The sequence below is a fragment of the Oryza sativa genome, chromosome 4 (genome assembly GCF_034140825.1).
Source record: "Oryza sativa Japonica Group chromosome 4, ASM3414082v1".
Classification (NCBI taxonomy): Eukaryota; Viridiplantae; Streptophyta; class Magnoliopsida; order Poales; family Poaceae; genus Oryza; species Oryza sativa.
In genome coordinates, this window is record NC_089038.1 from 21,392,813 (window position 1) to 21,412,529 (window position 19,717).

The 19,717-nt window shown below is 38.8% G+C and overlaps 1 protein-coding gene across 2 annotated transcripts; it reads left to right on the forward strand.

The window, feature by feature from the left end:
* Nucleotides 1-7,665: 7,665 nt before the first annotated feature.
* LOC4335850 (uncharacterized) lies at nt 7,666-18,427 on the forward strand. 2 transcript variants are annotated; one of them, XR_010740990.1, is made up of 10 exons: nt 7,666-7,936; nt 10,164-10,234; nt 10,332-11,278; nt 12,317-12,377; nt 12,459-12,571; nt 13,350-13,440; nt 13,881-13,928; nt 16,028-16,106; nt 18,028-18,107; nt 18,195-18,427. XR_010740990.1 is itself a non-coding variant. In XM_015777908.3 (8 exons), exons 3-8 carry the CDS (start codon nt 10,332-10,334, stop codon nt 16,079-16,081), a joined length of 1,314 nt encoding a protein of 437 aa, XP_015633394.1. In that variant the 5' UTR covers nt 7,666-7,936; nt 10,164-10,234; the 3' UTR covers nt 16,082-16,640. The 2 variants fall into 2 exon arrangements, 1 of the variants encoding a protein (XP_015633394.1); XM_015777908.3 differs by lacking the exons at nt 18,028-18,107; nt 18,195-18,427 and having other exon boundaries at nt 16,028-16,640.
* The last annotated feature ends 1,290 nt before the right edge of the window (nt 18,428-19,717 follow it).

The window sequence follows — 19,717 nt, forward strand, 5'->3', positions numbered from 1 at the left end:
ATTAGGATTTGAAATTTCAGGCCGAGGTATTCAAAATCCCCCAGTGGAGGGCAAGTGTTGCTAGCATTTGAGCTTTTGTCTTATCTTGATGCAACGGTATCAATTCTTCAGGAACATTTTAATTCATGCTAATCGGACTAAGGTAAATTAGTAATATACCTATGTGCTACTCCATCCATCCCATGAAGAGTTTGTTTTTTAAAAAATTTTATTAAATTTCTCCCACAAAATATTCATCTGGAGCACTTACTCTACCCTACTTTTGCTTGATCCACAAATCAACAGAGAGTATTATAACTTCACCCCCTGCACCACAAAATATTCATCTGAAGCACTTGGTTCTACTGCATGCACGATTAAAGGCACCGTTTATTACAGTTGAACAACTGAGCTTGTTGACGGGAGAGAATAATCATAAGCACATTATTGATTAAATATGAACTTATAAACTTAAAAATTGATTTAATTAATTTTTAAGAAACTTATATATAGAAAGTTTTTTAAAAAGTTATCGTTCAACACTTTAGGAAATGTGCTTACGAAAACCAAGATAGTAGCTCAGTCAAGAAGCTGATTCAAACGGTGCCTAATGCTCTCCGGCTTACCAAATGACAAATGCCAGGTATATGATATAACATGATTGATGAGAGAGACATCAACGTGAACTAACCACAACACTTAGACTCTGTTCGGGGGTCCAGATTTTCTAGAGTTGGCTTTAACTTTATCCGGTGGATTTGGGTCAATCTCAGCCGTTATTTGTCACCAGTGGTTGAGATTAAATCAATACAGCTCAACCACCTATCCTTAATTTGTTCCTTCGACTTTTAATCTTACCTTCATCAAAGATTGTAAACGAGGACTCTATCGGCTATATCAACGAGCTGTGCAGCAGCATCAAGGAGCTTGACGTGATGTACTTACATGTTGCTACTTGCTTGCGCTGAGTAAGTTTCTGCACATCGCAAGGCAGCCCATGTTCACCATCTACGATATCACTCTTCTCTACACTGAAAAGATCTTCTATGTTGGTCTATTAATCGTAGGAAGAAGATTAATTACGTTAATTTTCTTGATTACGTTGGAAATAGGACAGTTGAAAAGAAATATTCAAATATGCATCAATTAAGGGAGTCAATTATGATCTCAACCGTAGAAATAAAACGATGGATGAGATTTGGATTTGCCCAAATCCACCAGGTGGAGTTGATGCCAACTCTAGGGGATCTGAACCCATGTTCGGGAGGAGGGGTTTGGTCCCCGGCATGCAAAACGAAGCTTGTATTATTGCAAGATTAATTAAGTATTAATTATTTTTTAAAAAAAATGAATTAATATAATTTTTTAAGCAACTTTCATATATAAAGTTTTTGTATAAATCACACCGTTTAGCAGTCTGAAAAACGTGCGCGTGAAAAACGATAGAGATGGGTTGGGAAAATGGAAGGGAGAACACAGCCTTATTTGTTTGAGAATCACTTCAAATGAACTTTTCGTGAGATAGGAATATTAAATAATACAGTATGCAACAAACCGTCGATTGTCTTGGATAAAGTAAAACACATGAACACATGACCACATTACACCAAAATTTTTTCAACTACATATTTTAACTCTTGTTTGTGATACTGAAAGCCATCAATGTCTAAATAAAACCCAAGATCCATTGATATCCGCGGCAATATATCTAATGAGAATTGAGATACTCTGACTTACTTCTCTTTTGACTTATACTTCAAACATGAATCATTGATATGTGGGCCATCTACAAATTGAACCCATATGCTAATGACTCAAAATTAGAAGGAAATAAGTCCGATGATGCTTTTCTATCTCTATCTGATGAGGCATCCTATATTAGCTTTCTTTATCAGTGATATAGTAGCACAGCGTGAGCCTAGCCGAGATCGAGTGCTTTCTTCTAAGGCTATATAATGCATACCGATATGTAAGTAGATGCGATTTGGTTCTCAGCTGAGGCATGGATTGGGATGCATCAAGAATTCAAGTATGCCATTCTTCTTGGATTTTGCACAAGCCAAGAAACCTGCCACCACAAGAGTTCTTTTGCAACCCTCCATCCATGCCTTGCCTACTCTGCTGCTAGAAAAGACAATCTTTCAGCAGATGCAGCCAAATCAGAGCAACCGGCTGTTTCTTTCTAGAGTTGTTTCTGTATTTTGATGCTTTGCCGGAGGGGTACGGTGAACTTGTGATTTTTCATGTTATTGTGCAGAAGATCGGAAAAGACCCATCTTTTTAGTTTGTCTTCCATAAAGGAATTGAAACAAGTACTTAAACAGGCTGTTAAGTTTGTTCATGATCCATGATTCCGTCATGTTTTGTTGTGTTGAAAATTGGGTTTAGTCTGCTCATGGTTCGTGTGATTGCTTCTTATTTAGAGCAAATCAACTTTGTTTATATATGTGATCGTGTCTTACTGTTACCACACTCAAAAAACCAGATCACCTCTATAGACTGATGTATCCTGCTTACTCCCTCTGTCCCATATTAAATCAAACCCTATCCCTCATTATTAAAAAAAAATATTAATGGTGATAGGTAGGTAGAGGGTATTGAAGAAATAAAACTTCTCGTTTTACATTATGAGGGTAGCATGGTAGAAGTTAGTTTTTTGTGGGATAAAATTCAAACTCCAGAAGTGCTTAGACGGAGGGAGCAGTGCTTAGGCCTAGGGCTTGAGCTGGGCAGAGACAGCGTGGGGGCCGTGGGGGTCTTTAGACCCCCTACCCCTAATATATCATTAGAGCCCCCATAATACCCCTAAAATTGTAATCATATATTTATAGATGAAGGGCTAATATAGACTTTGTTTGAGGTTGTTAGATGGCCCAAAAGGCTAAGAAGGCCAAAAAAATCCTAACCCAACCCTAAATCTCTTTTAGTTGCTCTTGATCATTTTGGTTTAGCCCCGCTATAATTTTATTCTGCCTCCGCTACTGGGCTTGAGTTTAAATGCACATCTAGGAATTCTTTTTAAATAACCATTTTCTCACTCCACTTTACAAAGATAAGCAACTAGTTATTTTCCAAGAAAATATATATATGTGTTGCCCATTCAATTGGTAAGAACGTCGTGTGACCATGTTACCTATCCTTTTTTTTTAGAACGTGTCACCTATCCTATCCTGATGTACTATAAGATTGTTGGTGTGGGCTTGTTGGTGTGGGGGAAAAACGTGCTTGTGAACCCTGATGGTGAGTGACGGGTGCCAGGTATGTCTGCTCTGCAACCTCCCCGTCCCAAGAGCAACATGTGTATATTTACGAAAAATGGTTCCATAGTGCATTGCTGTAAGATACTCGCTTCGTCTCAAAATATAAAGAATCTTGGTTAAACGAGACTAGGGTTTTCAATTTTGAAATTGGTTTTTTTTTGCCGAGGGACCAAATTACCGAAATTTTGGAAATTTTGAAAATTTTTGGCTGAAATTATTTGAAATTTTGACTGATTTTGAATGAATTTAAATAAAATTTGACCAAATTCACAAAAATTTGCAAAAAAGGAAAATTTTGGGCGAGATATGAACTTGCCGGTGGGGGACAAAATTACCGAAAATTCAGAAATTTCGATATGAAATTTTAAACCCTAAACGGGACACACCATAGTAGTACGAAATTTTAATCACTGGGATGTGTTTTATCTAACCAAAATCCCTTATATTTTTAGATAGAGGAAGCATGATATACACGTATACATACACTTATTATCACCAGAAATATCATATACATATTCTTATTCTTATATGCTTTTATTCTAAATATGGATAAAGATAAAGAAAGAATCATGTCCACCTAAGGGCATTCACACTGCATCCGGTCCTCATGCCGTGACCAAGGGAAAAAGACAAAGTACACATCTACAGGCTGAGCAGTGGAGAAAGCAGGGATCAGATCTTCACAGTGCGCCACAGTGTGCTCACGGTGCCTCACCCCACGCACTCACTCAGAATTAGACTGAAGAACGAGTGACCAAAATTGGACACAAGAACTTAAGGGACATATGGCAGTAGCAAACGTGGCACACAATATTTGTTGAGGATCGATAAGGCTGAATGCCAACTCAACCCACTGTGAATGCCCTGAGAGAGGACTAGGAAATCCCATCCACTTAAGGAATGACTAGGTAGTCCAGCACGGTGATTATAAGGTCTCCTATTTGGATCTTGAGTTTTACCTTGACGAGAGGTCATGTTCCGATATAAATTTAGGACCTAAGTTCGAAATCACACCACATTGAGTTCACACCAGGAAGAAGCTTTTTCGTTAGCCGTTGACTGCAAACCCATTGCTTTGCCCATCAAGGTTAGTTTGGTGGCCAAATTAGCTAAGCCTGCTACCCCTTATACTTGATATGATATGTCCTAGATTAATTTATACAAGTATTTGTAAAATCAAGGAGTTGATTTAGATTTTATGATGAAAATATTGGTGGTTTGCTAATGTTAATTTGGAGATTTTATAGATGGTTGATTTTGTGAAGTGTACAGTTTCGATTGACCCTGGCGGTCAGACCGGTCGTGTGCCGCCAGTCAGACCGCAGGTGTTGCGGCGGTCAGACCGGTTGGCCCAACGATCTGACCCGCAGGATCCTGATCGATGTCGGTTTCGGATTGTTTTGTTGGATTTGGATATTTCCTTCGGGGATTTGGCTTCTAGATGGTTTCTATGCGTATGGATACTGTTGTTATACTAATGTGAGTCAAGTTGGAACGAACTTGGGCTCGGAATATGGTTTCTTGGTTGTTGCATGTGTAGGTGTTGCTTGAGGCCTCGGCAGAGTGTTGCCGGTAATAGATCGGAGTCAACTTGGGAGAAGTTGATGTCCAGGGATCAAGAGATCATGCGGGATACTAAAGGTTAGAGGACAATGGACGTGGTGATGAAGAAATCCATATGGTATACAAGAGGGATTGTGTACGTATGGAAAGAGGAGTCGAATTTGGAAAGGAGTCCGAATTCGGGAAGTTTGATTGAGATAAGGAAAGAGATGAGTTGTATACTTGCAAGAGAGGGTTTCCTACGTGGGTTAGGAGTCCTAAGTTGTAATAGATTCGTGGGCTTTGCACAGTCTACCTCATGTATAAATAGAGAGGGAGGGTGAGGCCTCCTGGTATCGGTTTTAGAGAGACTAGAGTTGATAGAGAGTTTGGGTTTCGAGTTTAGTTTGAGATTTTGGTGAGGAGTGCTATTGGTGCACTTTGTAAACACTAGTTGATGCAATAAAGTCAAAAAGATTCAATCTACATCTTCGAGTTTGTCATCTACCATTGTTTCTGGGTCCCAACGGTCTAACCGCAGGTGTGTGCGCGGTCTGACTGGTGGGATAGCGGCGGTCTGACCGCAAGTATCCGGGCGGTCTGACCGGCGAGGCTTCGGCGGTCTGACCGGTGGCAGGAAGGCGGTTCGACCGGCGGCGACTGGACTTCGTCATCGACTTCGTTCAAGGGTAATCTTTAATTCCACAAAAGATTTTGGGTTTTTGGTTTTTCTTACCATTCACTCCCCCCTCTGGTAGGTTTGTTTGGTCTTGTGAGATCCTACAGTATTAAGGTTGTTACGGTGTTACCCACATCGAACACATCAGGAAACTAAGCGTGTAAAAAAATCTTTTCTTCTATCCTCTTATCTTATACTAGCAGCGTATCTATATGTATAGATGGGTATTAGAGGCACCCTAAAATACTGTAATCGGGTTTGATAATCCCCTGAGTAAAATGCAGCGTTGGTATCACAACTTACGAGGTGGGTGCAGTTTAGTCAGTCATCTTGTAAATTGCTCAAATAATTCACCCATCTTCGTTCGATGGTGCAAATCTTATTAAATACATAACAATATGGATTGTTTGTTTTTCAAATTGGAAATCGTATTGACCTAACGTCATGCATTTTTTTAAGCCATGTACTGGACAGGGCAAGCACTAAAATTACAAATTAACAATCATATTTTTCATGTATATGCTACTACTCTAGCTTTCAATGAACACGACCATATTATACTTGGCAATCAGTAACAAAATCTATTTTTAATTGGATTTTACTACCGTTAGTATTGCATGTTGGCTTATTATGGACCATGTGACCGTGTTTGCAAAAAAAAAATTAAGATAGCATATAACTTCATTGCGGACATCCCCACACGACACATGTTTTATATCATTTGCACCCCTAAAACAAAATGAGTGACTTGTTTGAGCATTCTACAAGATGGGTGACTAAATTGCACCTACCTCGCAAGTTACGGTACTAATGCTAGAATTTGGTAAGATATTTTAGTGGATTTGGTTGAGAAAAGAATGCAATCTGCTGATGGAAAACTTATCCAGAAGAAACCATTCAAGGAGGAATCATGAAGACCACGGCATGACAGTTTAATTCTATCTATTAGTTAGGCAAGATTCAATAATTTTTCTTTTATCTTTAGGAAGTGTTTATCTAGTATTCGATCAGGACTTGTAATTTTCCTTTTTTTTTCTTTAGAAAAGTGTGTTTAGTGTCCGATTAGGACTCTTAACGGCCTACGGGTATAAATATGTACACCTAGGGCCATTGCAGGACATCTTTCGATCAATACAACTTCGGCGCATCGCTACTCTTTTTATTTGTCTTTCTCAACGAGTTCTCGCTTCGAGTTGGGCTACATCGGCTTCGATCTTCGATGAGGGGTAAGGCTTGTTATGGTTGTTTGTATCGGCGGGGTTATGGTCTCAATACTCTTGGCTTGTCGATATTAACACCTATTTATCATATACTTTAGGTAATCTAAGTTGATGTTTCAATTTACCTGTATTGGCCAGATCTTTTCTAGGGTTTTGTCGGTATTAGTTATTGTTTCATCGATCTAGATTAGCAAAGGTATCTATCACCCTTAAAAACAGTCAAAGGCTTAATTGTTTAGATATTATGTTTCTTTTCATACTTTGCTGCATCAATTGGTTTTGGCCTACTAAGTCATGTTTACAACCATAATGTCTAGCCTGTTTTTTGATTGCCAATAAGAGTTTCATCGGGGTTTTAGTCAATGAGCTATCTAGGCTTTGCATCGGCTCACAAGGATTACATATAAGTTGGATTTAGCCGATGACAACAAATGTTTTATTAATTATTTAATCTTTTGGATTTAATGACATCGGACCTCTAGCCGATGTATGTTTTAACCTTCGAATCAACACTTATTCCATCATATCATTATTAGCCGATTGGTTTCTACTGATTTATATTCTTGTCTTATCACATTATCACCATTCGATTGTCTTTATATCATTGTTTACTCAAGTATCAGAATATACATTGGATATATAGCCGATTGTTCAAAACCCTATCGACATCGGCTGACATCGACGTCGGCTCTTTGTTGATCATCATAACTGGTTGGCATGTCCGCATCTAATCGACCTTAGGATCTGTATTGGAGTTAAGCAAAACTCCCCGTATCTTATTAACTTTAGGATCTGTATTAGAGCTAAGCAGAACTCCTAGAAAGTAATGTTCGTTGACTTAAGTTCGCGCCAATACATATCCAGCACCATCGGCCGAACGCTCTAATCCCTTTATTTGACGAGAGACCAGAATCCTTATTATACATTCCGTTCGCTATTTGGGTTGGTTGGGCTATAGAAAAGCCCGTGTATCGCCATTTCGCCCAGCTTCCCGGCCTTCCTTGTCCATCTCCCTTTTCTCTCCTCCTCCTCGCGTGCTCCCCGCGCCGCCTGCGCCGATCTCTCCGTCCCGCTGCCGGCGGCGCCGCGCCCCCACCCCTGCTGCTGCTGCTGCTGCTTCCGCGGCATCCTCGCGGAGCTCCCCCTCCGCTGCCGCCGATCCCCGTCCCTCGTAGCACCGGGGTGCTGGCGTCGTCCGCCCTGCTGCTGCTGCTGCCGCTGCTTCTTCTTCTCCCGCCGCATCCTCCTCCTCGCCGGTGAGCCACCCGTGCGCGCATCCCTTCCTTCCTTCGCATCCGGTCTCGATCTGGAAGAGTTTTGCTCTTCGTATTAACCTTAGTCATTACTATTAATCAGTTTGTTTGGGGAAAAAATATTTGGGGGGAGGGGGTGGTTCAAACTGCCCCACGTTAGGTCTGCCCTTTTGTGCTTTGTATGTATGTATCTCAATGACATTGTGTTGGCAGTTTTGCTATCTGTTAGATGACTGAGAACTGTAATAAAGAAAAGATTTAGTCGAGTTTGCACACCGTCGAAACCATGTGGGGGATGTGTGAGATTTGTGCTCTAGTTGTCCTCTTTAGCGGCATCCTGCGGTAGGGGGATGGTGGCGGCGGCGGCACCGGATTAGGGTTCATGGTGGGGGGATTGGGGGAGGGGGTCTTTGGGCTTATAGCGATGGCTGGAGCGGTGGTGGCCGTGGTGGGGTGTTGAGGCGACACCTCGGCCTTGGAAGAGGATGAGGGCGAGTTCCGGTGATGGCAGTGAGGGAAGATTCTCAGATAGGCTAAGAGGGGTGGGTGGGTGGTTCCGGAGGTTCAAGCTGGAGGAGACAGGGGAATAAATGGGATGAGGGAGGCTCTCAATGGAGTTGAGGAGAGGGCAATGAGATAGTGGCGATCGAGGGTGGCCTGGTAGGGAGGGAGTGGTGGCACGGAGGGGCTGAAGATTGGGAGGATGAGGTGGCAAAAGAATGAGAGAAAGAGTAAGGGCTAAGTTTGTGAAGGCTGCACGTCTTTGAACAATCGTGGCCATCAAAAAGTGAGTTCAGTTGACCAATGAATAGACAACCCCTACGTTGATTCAATTGCATTTGGTAATTTTTGTGCTCTAATTTGAATGTGAAAAATTAGTACCATGCTGCAAAAAAAGAGAGGAAAATATGGTTGGAACATTAAACTTGATTCTCGTAGCACTGGTGAAGTGGTAAGGCAAGTGCAGGATAAGTTCCTCTTGCATTGCCTCTGCTTTGCATATATAAGTACCAGAGGTGAGGGGGATGGGACGGGAGTAAGTTCACCCCCGAATCCTACGCGGCAGTGTTTCCATCTCACACGAATCTACGCCGCCATCGACCCCTCTGCCTCACGATTGGCATCCTCACGATTGGCATCCTCTGTCTCAGCATCACCTGATCCGGCCCATACTAGTCACCAGCCAAGTACACCCACCCAAAATATGTGAAATGGTGAGAGTATTGTTTACATCTGACCCACCCAAAAATCCTTGTTCTATCCCCCTCCCCCCCTCGCTTCTTCACTTTCTTTCTCTTTATCCTCCGTCTTCACCCTACTTTGTACTATCCCACACAGGCCCCTCTTGCGCTAATTTAACCATTTTGCTTATCAAAACCAGATTAGAGTCTGTTCCAGGAAAATAATCTGAAACGTTGGGCCTCCGTGTATACCTGAGTGTGCATACCCCGCTCATTATACTAAGGCTGTCCCACTAGCCAGCAGAAAGTACAGAGTGAAATATTTACCCCATTTCATAGCCCTTAAATCTAGCAGGTAGACTCGATTATTTGATTTTGTCCTCTGCCTAAGACTTCCACCTTGGCCCGAGTCTCATTTGGTTGCACTGCAAAAACTACTACCTGGTTCTGAGCAGCATCTGTGCCAATTTTGGTTTGATGTGTTTATGAGACTGTCAAGTATTGATTTACATCATGGCATAAAATAATTCTAGCTATTTAAGTCATTAACATGTAATATTGTGTGACTATAGTTTTTTTTTTTCTGTGGAGGAATTGGGATGGTGTTTTTTGCAGCTACCTAGTCATCTTCTTTGGAGTTCTAGTGTCAATGGGGACATTGAAAGTTATTTTATTTGCACCAGGAATTCTGTGTGTGAATGAATTATATGAACCCCATTATTTGTTCCTGGCTCCCATATTAGCATGTGAATATGTGATAGTTTGTAGCTTGCACTCTTATGTAATAGGGTCTTTCGAAAATTTCAGTAAAACTCGTAAAGCATTTGTTCAAAGCTTCTGATTTTGTGAAAATTTCAGAAATTGTTGTAGTTGTGAGAAGTTAAGTTATTTGGTAGATCAAATCTGTTAACATTCCCTTGGTGCTAAACTGTTATCTTGCTAGAAGTAATTCTTATTTTCTGGGCCATATCTTTTACAACAGATTAGATACTTTACCAGTTCTTTTTGCATTGTTCTTTCTAATTTATTATCTGGGAACTTACTCACAGGAATTGAAATAAAGGATTACCACATTAAGGTTGAGGGTCAGCTCGTAAAGCAAATTTTCAGCAACACACTGGTATAATCTATATGTATGAGAAGTACCTTTTATTTGCAGTGCAAATATATCTTTGGCACCACAATTTATGTTGCTTGTGGTGACATGTGGTTAACAGATGACTCCAAAATGGAGTGAATGCTCTTCAAATAGTTATAGAGAATTATCTTCAAAGGAAAATGGAGAAGGGAAATCATCCATAACAGAAGCAGTGCCTTCATCTACAAGCTATTTTGGTTCACCAGCTGTCAACAGAATGTGTTCTCTATCTGCACAAAAGAAGGATGGCAATGTCTATAAAAGGAGGAAGATGGAGAAGGATTCAACTTCCCTTACAGCAAATGAAGAATTTAAAGAAATGACAGCTCAAAACTGCACTTCTGAAGATCACTCTTCATTACTGCTACCTGTTACTTCAGATGCAATGGTTTCAAATTCAACGGCACCTATCCTTGAACATGATGAGCCTGCTGGAGTTCCGCTGGTGCCAAGATCTGGTGTGAATGATAGATCTTCAGTATCTAGTATGCTGCCACCTTTCATGATGTTTGATAAAAAGGATGCTACTGAATGTTCCTCGTCAAATATTGGTTCTACAGAACCAATGACAGGCTTCACATCGGCAAGGGATCTTTGCATTGCCATACTGAGGGAAGATGGACTCATAACTGAATCTCGAACTAAAATCAAGGCAGAGGAATTGACTGGTTATGATGCCAACTTACTGTTCCAATGCAAAACTTGTGGGAAATCAGACCATCCATTAAAGATGCTTATATGTGATTCTTGCGAAGCAGCGTTCCATCTGTCTTGTTGCATCCCTCGTGTTCATGAGGTACCAACTGATGAATGGTATTGTCTGCCATGCTTCAGGAAGAAACCAAAGAGTCAGTATGGCAAGCTGTCAGAGGGAAAGGTCAAATCTTCAGGGAATATCAACCAAAGGCCTCATGGCATGAGTCATATAGAGTACATGTTAAAAGATACCAAACCATATGTTACTGGGGTTCGAATTGGTATAGACTTTCAAGCAGAAGTGCCAGAATGGTCTTGTCCTACTTCCAGGTGTGTCATATAATTGCTTTTAGTGTTGACATTTGCATTAAGAAAGATGGTAGATATAGTAAACATGCAAATTTTTTATGACAAGCTTAATATCTAGAAGCAGCTTTTTTACATGGAAACAAAGATGATTTAACTTTTGTTTTTGTTCTAGTCATGACAATCTGAAGTGCTGTAAGATACAGTCTTCCTAATCCATGAATTGAATATGATGCTAAATCATCATTATGTGAGATTGATTACTATATTTTTGTAATGATCTAATGCTAGTTGTTTATCATTCTGAAGAGGAATATTTTTTCTTATTGGACAAAAAAATGCTTGTGATTTTAGTCTGGAAACTAAGTTGCTCCTTTCCTTTGCAACATGCTTTTAACGGTATTTACTAGTAATATTGATGTTTATTGCTACTAAAAATCATGAGAGTTCACTTAAATAATTGAACAAATGGAAGAACTGCCACATACCTGGGACAACAGCAAACATTTTAAAAATCCTTATCTTATTCTTTTGAAAACATTAAGTAATCAGGGCTGGATTGATCACTTGGGGTTGTCTTTGATCATGACATGTTTGTTGGACAGAGACTGATTGTGCTGTTGTTGCAAAAAATTTGGTTCACCACAGTTTCGAACTAACTTTGTACAATGACTTTGTTTTGATCTAGAGAAGTCTTTGACATGCATATGATATCAAATCATTTCAAACATTAAGTATGTTGTAACATCCATAATGTGCCATCTGCTTGGACTAATATGAATTATGAAATAGTTCAATCTTCATGCATTTATGTATAAGCTCCACATACATGGTTGCTGTTCTACCTTGTTAATACAGTGTTTTCTCCTCAAAAGTTAAGGCTTTACCTTTTTAATTCTTGTTATTAATAGAATTTTCAGTTTTCGCATTACCATGAATAATAAATCGTACTTAGAGCCATAGAGATATAGTGTATTATTTGTTGCATTACTGGCACCAGATTAGTGTAGCTTACATTCTCGTTATGTCAGCATGTTTGTCTTGTTATTCCTTTTCTTGTAGTGGTGATGTTTATTGCGAGGAGCCCTCTGAATTTGATTCTGCTGACCTCACTAAACTGAACGTAAGATTTTTACCTTCCAGTTAAAACCATTTCCAGTATCCCCCTCACAAAGTTTCTTAAGCTAGTTCCTTGTTTATACAGTGGTCAAAAACTAATACTCAGTATAGATCTTCAATCGGTAATTGGATACAATGCTGTGAGATCTTGAGTGAAGGAGATTCTGATAAGCCAGTCGTCTGCGGCAAATGGAGACGGTAAAGAAAATTTCTGTTCTCACTTCTCAGTTGTCTGTCTCCAGTTCTATATTATTATCGGTACGCATGCAAATTATGTTTATTCTATGGCAACTCGGTTTGAGCCTATATATTTTTTTTAATCAGTGATTCCCATCATAGCTTCTTTTTTCCTGGTCACTGTATCATAAGTTTAGTGTGGTTCCATTTTTACGTAACACAAGGTCCTTAAAGGATGTTATGACTACTTAGGAGCGTAACAACTTTTTTCTGTTCGCCAAAGTAGGAGTTGGTTCAACATGTTGAACATGTCAAATTTATTCAATTTCCGGCATGATGTTGCACAAAATACAACATGCTTATATATATAAATATGATTTTTGAAGAAATTATTCATATTCTTTTAGTGAGTTTAATCCTCAAACAGGTACAGATTTGCTAATCTCTAGACTTATCTACATTCTGTTTGCTCATTATTTGTACTGTACTGAACCAATGCCATTAAGTCTTATAGTCGAGCCAAGTTGCCACAGTGGGTGACTTGTTTGATTGATCGACTAATGACCAATTGGTCTCTATTAGCCACGACTGATCTACTGGCTAGTCATCAAGTCATTGAATCCATCCTACTTCAGTCCACTTCAACTAGTAAAGTGCTTTATTATTTTTGAGTGAAGCACTAATTATTTGCATTGATTTCAGTGATCCTGCTGCTTTATGTTAGTTTTGTCTTTCCTTGTTCATATCTTATTTATCCTTGATGATATCTCATAGATATGCTTCATGGGATCTCCTGCAGGGCACCTCTATTTGTTGTTCAGTCAGATGATTGGGACTGCTCCTGTTGTCTACCTTGGGATCCAGCTCACGCTGATTGTGCTGTTCCGCAGGTAAGATTGCATTTGATTTACTAAGTAATGTATTAATTACACAAAAAAAGTGGCAACATATTTTACATGTCATAATGGACATTACTTCTGATTTCTGATCCCAAGACAGTTATCTTGCTTTTAAGAGTCACATACATTACTTCTCCATCATCAATTCTACACTTTGTTGCTTTTAAGAGCCACATACATCATTCACACATAGGGTTTAAAACAGTCAGCCTGCTCATATATTTGACCTAAGTTTTTTTTTTCCTGAAGTTATCTGCATAATAAATTGTATTCCAGACATTCCAACTCCCAAGAATTCTACTTATATCTGGGTTGCCTACTGTGCTACTCAAAACCTTTTTTTGGCTATTGCACATCTAGTAAGATCAGACACAACAATGTTTCAAAGTGACCTTTTTATCCTATTCCTGAAATTATATTGTTTGCTGTAGGAATTGGGTACGGATGAAGTTCTAGGGCAGCTGAAGTACGTGAGGATGGTAAGTTCTAATGCTACAAATTAGTGCATCTACATATGTGTTGTCACTTTCTACATGAAAATTGAAGTATGGCTGCTTTTTTTTTTCATGTGGATACAAGACTTGAAGAATTAGTAAGTAGTACAGACGATGAGTTTTTTGGGTCAGGAAAAGGGCACATTTTGAGAATAGCACAGCAATTTAAGAATTAGGTCCACACCTAGCCTGTCTAAAGAGTAAATTGCACTCGTGGTGGCGGATCTAGAAATTCCCTTGAGCCTGGGCAAGCCTAACAGGGGCTGATGTAGCATCCCCTAAAAGAAGCAGATTAAGTAGAGTTATTAAGTGATAATCCAATGTCTGATGCAGCGGAGCCTAGGCAACTGCCCGTGGTGCCCGGGCCCTAGCTCTGCTACTGCACTCTCACGGTACAACAACTCGGCAGGTGTGTGTGATCTAGTACAAGAACTTGAGAATTGAACGCCTAGTTGCAACAACTTGGCAAGTGGGTGCATTCTAGTTCAAGAATTTGACAATATTTATAGTATTTTGGTGCAACAACTTGGTTAGGGATGTTGTGCTGTTTTGGTCAACGAGTGCTAGATGAGTTATTCCATGATGTCAATATGCCATCACATAGAGCAATCCTGTGGATATTATCTTGCAATATTGGATTTAATGTATAAGAACTACGTTGCTTAACCAATTTGCACCCTTGGTTTGGATTTTTTGTTTCACTTTCTCAAATGTTAACCGAAATACAAAATTTTCTGCATAGTAAAATTTAATTGACTTGTAGTTACTAGAATGAAAAAAATAAGTATGCGTATACAAATTTGCGCAAGTATATTGACAACGAAAGTACATAAAAAATCGAATCTGTAAAGCAAAAAGATGCTTGAAATAATTAGTTCTTGCATCACTACTTAAGTTATTATACCAAAATCATACCCGCCTTGCAAGTTGTTGCACCCGTAAGCTCACTTATATATTGCACCCATTTACTAAGTTGTTGCACTAGCATACTCACTTCTCAAGTTCTTATTAAAAAATAAATATTTTTTTGACTTGTTTTATCATCAAAGAAACTATAATCTTACTCTTTTACATATTTATACTAAAATTTTGAATTAGATGAATGGTCAAACGTTATGCGAAAAGTCAATGGTGTCATTCTTTTTGAGATGGAGGGAGTACTGAACTGCACCTACTTGCTAAGTTGATGTACTGTGAATGCAATTTACTCCTATCTAAATCATCTGCCGACATCATAAATCTTTGTTCCTCTTGTGCAGTTCTTGTCATGCCTGTGTTAGTGGAACGATGTATTGCTGTACCATGTTCTTGTTTGTTAGAATTATCATCAAATTCTGTATGCATATGCTTCAATATGTTTTCAACTGAGTTACTAGTTCAGTTCTTGCATTTACTCATGCTTGGTATAGTAGTAAATCCTTTAAAATCCCTCTGTAGCAATCTTATAAAAATTAAGTAACATATAAGTTAATTAAATATTACATATAATATATCGAATATATTAATATATATTAAATATTTAAATATGTTAATTAAATATTTGTTTATCAAATTAATATATTTTAAATTAAATATATTTAGCTTATCCAGATTCGTAGTACTATAAAGTGTCCCATCCATCCAAAATCCCTTATATTTTAGGACGGAGGGAGTAGTAAATCCTTCTAGATGAGTACATAGAACTGTTACCACTTAGGGGAACTTTCTTGGCAATCATGGATAGATTCTTTGCAATTGTTGCTTTGTAAATTTTCGCCTTTTTTCTGTACATAACTCTCTTAACATATATTAATAGATAGCGCAGTAAGAGTCTCCTGCTGTTTTCCATAAAAAAAAGAAAAAAAAAACTAACCTGGGGAACCTGTGCTTCCTGTTTTTGACTGTCCTCAGATGCAATAGCTGTCAAATTTTGGTTAGGGCAATTTTATTTTCTTTCATACAGGACATTAATTAAACAAAATGCTATATGATTATTGATTTTACTATTGTCAATTGGCGAGCTAAAAATATCTGTCTGAACCTAATTTATGTAATGAACTCAAGGTTTCGAATCAACTGACATCTTCTCTTTCATGAATATTCAGGTGAAGAATCGGCTGGTTGATCGAAATCACAAGCCTGCTAACGTTCAAGGATGATACAGCAGTAATTCCTATTCATCCGGTAAAGAACGGTTACCACCCATCATGTTGTTTTGAGTGGAGCCATCTGTTGTCTATAGAGCACCTGCAAAACATGTTGTAGCCTCTTCCGTTACTTGATGCTAGCCATCCTTCTTTGTATTGTCCACGTAGGTTTAGATCCAAAAGATCTGTACGACCTTTCTACGGCGTAGGCTTGTTCACGCAGTTCTCAAAGTAGTATCTGCACAACTACTGGTTTTAGCTGCTGGCAAACAATCCTACGATCCTGCAACCGATTTTGGTTGATGTAGTTTTTGGAACATAGGGGGGAGACAGGAGCATTTGTAACGGCATTTAGTATTTTGTGAGCATTTCTCTAATGCTGCTGCTGCCGGCCTGGAAAGGAATGCTGCTTGGTGGTATTCCATTTTGTAATGCCTGTTGTTTGTAGAAGCAGTAGATATATATCGAGTTCTATGCAGCCCAGAAGATATCTTGCATAGGCAGCCATCAGCTTGTACAAAGGAAAAAAACAAAACATTTTGGATTTTGAAGTGCTGCGTTTTTTTACATATCTTTCAGGCTACACATGTACTATCTGGAAGTATTTCAGAGTTTTTTTTTGGGGGGGGGGGGGGAGGGGGGTGGGGGGAATAAACGTATTTATTTGTGCCATAGAAGCTCCCATGTGGTTTCAAAAACTTGAGTTACGATCTGTAGCTGCATAACTTCATGTATTCCTGTAGATATACGGCCTTAAAACCAATAGCTATATTATCTATACTCTTTATAAAAGAGAGTATAAAAGAAAGTAGTGGTGTGGTGGTTTTGCCACCATCCGCATTACCAACTCCCAACTTTTCTTATGTAAAAAGTGACATGTTAACTGTTCTTATCAACTCTAGTTTTAGAAAAATAATATTAGTGTAGGGCTAAAAATGTTCACATGTGATTAACAAATATGTACAACAATTAAGAACTAATAAAAACATGTTAATAATAATTTTCTTCAATTAAAATCCCATTGTGACGCAAGGGCAATATGCTAGTGGCCTTAAAACCTGCAAAGCAATAGGTTCCAACAGGTCGAAATTCAGTGAAGAACACTGAATTTGTGGACTTGTGTTTGATGGAATTTGATGGTACTCATGCATATTGGGTTTCGGAGGTATCAAGAACTGACACATTTGTCATCTCTTTAGATGTGCATTTCTGTTGAAATGGCAAGCAGGAACTATTATTTACAAATGCACATTCGAGGAAATGATAAGCACTAGTGTCAAAGCTGATGTATACTACGGACGTGGCTTGCCTGTTCCTGTGGAGGGTATGAGAGTAGGTACAATAGTAGACTATAAGCCAGCTATAAACACATATTGAGAAATAAAAGAAGTAGCCATAAACACATCGAGAAGATGAAAGAAGTAGCCAGTTGTAGCATGAGCTACAAGACACTATGTGTATGATACGTGGGGCCAGATATTAATAGTGTAATATATATTTATAGGTAACTAATTAGTTATAAATTATTTGGAGCTAATAGTTGACTACACTATTAAACTTGGTCTGAGTTCGTCGTAGGCTGGTCACGCAACCAAACTCCCATTTTTCTCGAAGTTCTTTTTTTCTCTCTCTTCTGGATCCTTGCAAAACAACATGTACTTTCTTAAACAACATGAACGGAGGGAGTAGCAGACTAGTGGTTGCAGTTGCTGGTAGTCTTAAATTTTATAGTGGTTGCAGTTGCTGGTGCCGTCTTAAATTTTACCCAGGAGTAATAAGAAGGCTTTGTTATTGCCACAGTATTTTCTTGTTTATTTTTTTTAATCACAGAAATCAAGTGACTGCATCCAAACTTGAGGACAAAAAGAAAATTCCGTCGTGTGAACCTAAGCCTCTATAAATAAATTGGACACACTACTCGTGTTTATTGAAGGAACTAATATATGTTGCTACTATAGGTTCCTTTCATAAATGCAATCTGTTGGGGCATTTGAGCATAATTTTCTAGCCTGTTGTTTGCATCGACAAGTATAGCCAGGTTCGAAGGGCCTGTACAGACTTGACCACATTTGGTTTCCTTTGTTGTCCACTTGATCAAATTACCTTAAACTCTGTCTTTTAACAGGCAGCAGAATATATTGCACTGAGAGCCCAACTGAGGGTGCAGCAAGAACATAGTGCTAGGAGTTCGTGAGAAGAAAAAGAGCCGCACATTACAGCAAGAGTTTTCATGGGTTGTGTTCTTGACTTTCATGAATTGCTGGGCTTGGGAGTTGTCAAGAATTTGAACATACTAATTTACTCAACAATGTCTTCGAGAGTTCGAGTCTCAAGTAACTTACATGGGAATACTGTTCACTCTTCTTTCGTTTCGGTCTGTAGATTAAGTTGGGTGAGTCTCCCCTACTTCGAAGTCTGAGACCGCTTCGTTCCGCGCATATCTCGCACAGATGGATGGATTTTCATGTGTGTTTGTTTTGCTTCAGCAAAATACTACTAGTGTCATTTAAAAAAATGAATTTATTATCAAATTATATTGGATATATTTTATCTTACATATGACAAATCTTTTGTAACAAATTTTGTTTTTTCTTAGATAACTATAACTAATTTTGTTTATTGACGAAAACCCACCATTTTTTAAAAAATATATATACATGTAACAATTTTACATACAAACTTTCTATATACAAACTTTTTATATATAAACTTTATACACGCAAACTTTTTAGGTATAAACATTATGTATATGTATAAACATTGATAGAAAAATAAAAGTATGATGTATGGGGAAAAAAACTAACGTTATTTTCAGCCCATAAATTGGAGAGGAAAAAAAATATCACGGACCTGATGTATGTGAAAGTGCAGGTACTACGTCACAGCCTTCTTGTTTTATTTTTCGGCGCCACTGGTTGTGATGGATGCTAAACTGTGCAAAAATTGTAAACGGGCGGGCCAATCCAACCGCACGCGTTCACCCGCATAGCCAAAAGTGAAAAAAAATAACCGCGATGACAAAAAAGCACCTGAACAAAATTGGTGGGTGGATCCGATCGCGCGCGTTACATGCTACGCGACCGATCGCTAAACCGAATTCGCTAATGCGCGACTGACTGCGCGCGCGCCCTCCCGCGCGGCGAGGCACGTGGCGCGCGCGGAGAGGGCTGCGGCGGCAGCGCGTGCGCAGGTGGGGCCCGGGTGTGTTTTTCGTTTCTCTTTCCTGTTTGGTTTTTTTCTTTCCGGTTTTTCTTTCCTGGTTTTTTTTCTGGTTTTTTCCTCCTTTTTTTCCGTTTTGGTTTTTTTAACATATACGTGTACAACTTTTTATACGTACTTATGCATACTTTGTATACGTGTATACAAATTTTATATACGTCATATATAAAGTGTGTATACACGTATACAAACTTTATATACGTCGTATATAAATTTTATGTACGCGTATACAAACTTTGTATCTTGTACGTATCCAAACCTTATATTGTGGACGATTTTTTTGTTTCCACCTTTGTTTCTGGTTTTTTGATTTTTTTTCTTTTTTTCCTTGTGGGTTTTTTTTGGTTTTTTCGTTGTTTATATGTACGTGATACAAAGTTTCTATTCAAGTATACAAAGTTTATGTACGCGTATACAAACTTTGTATCT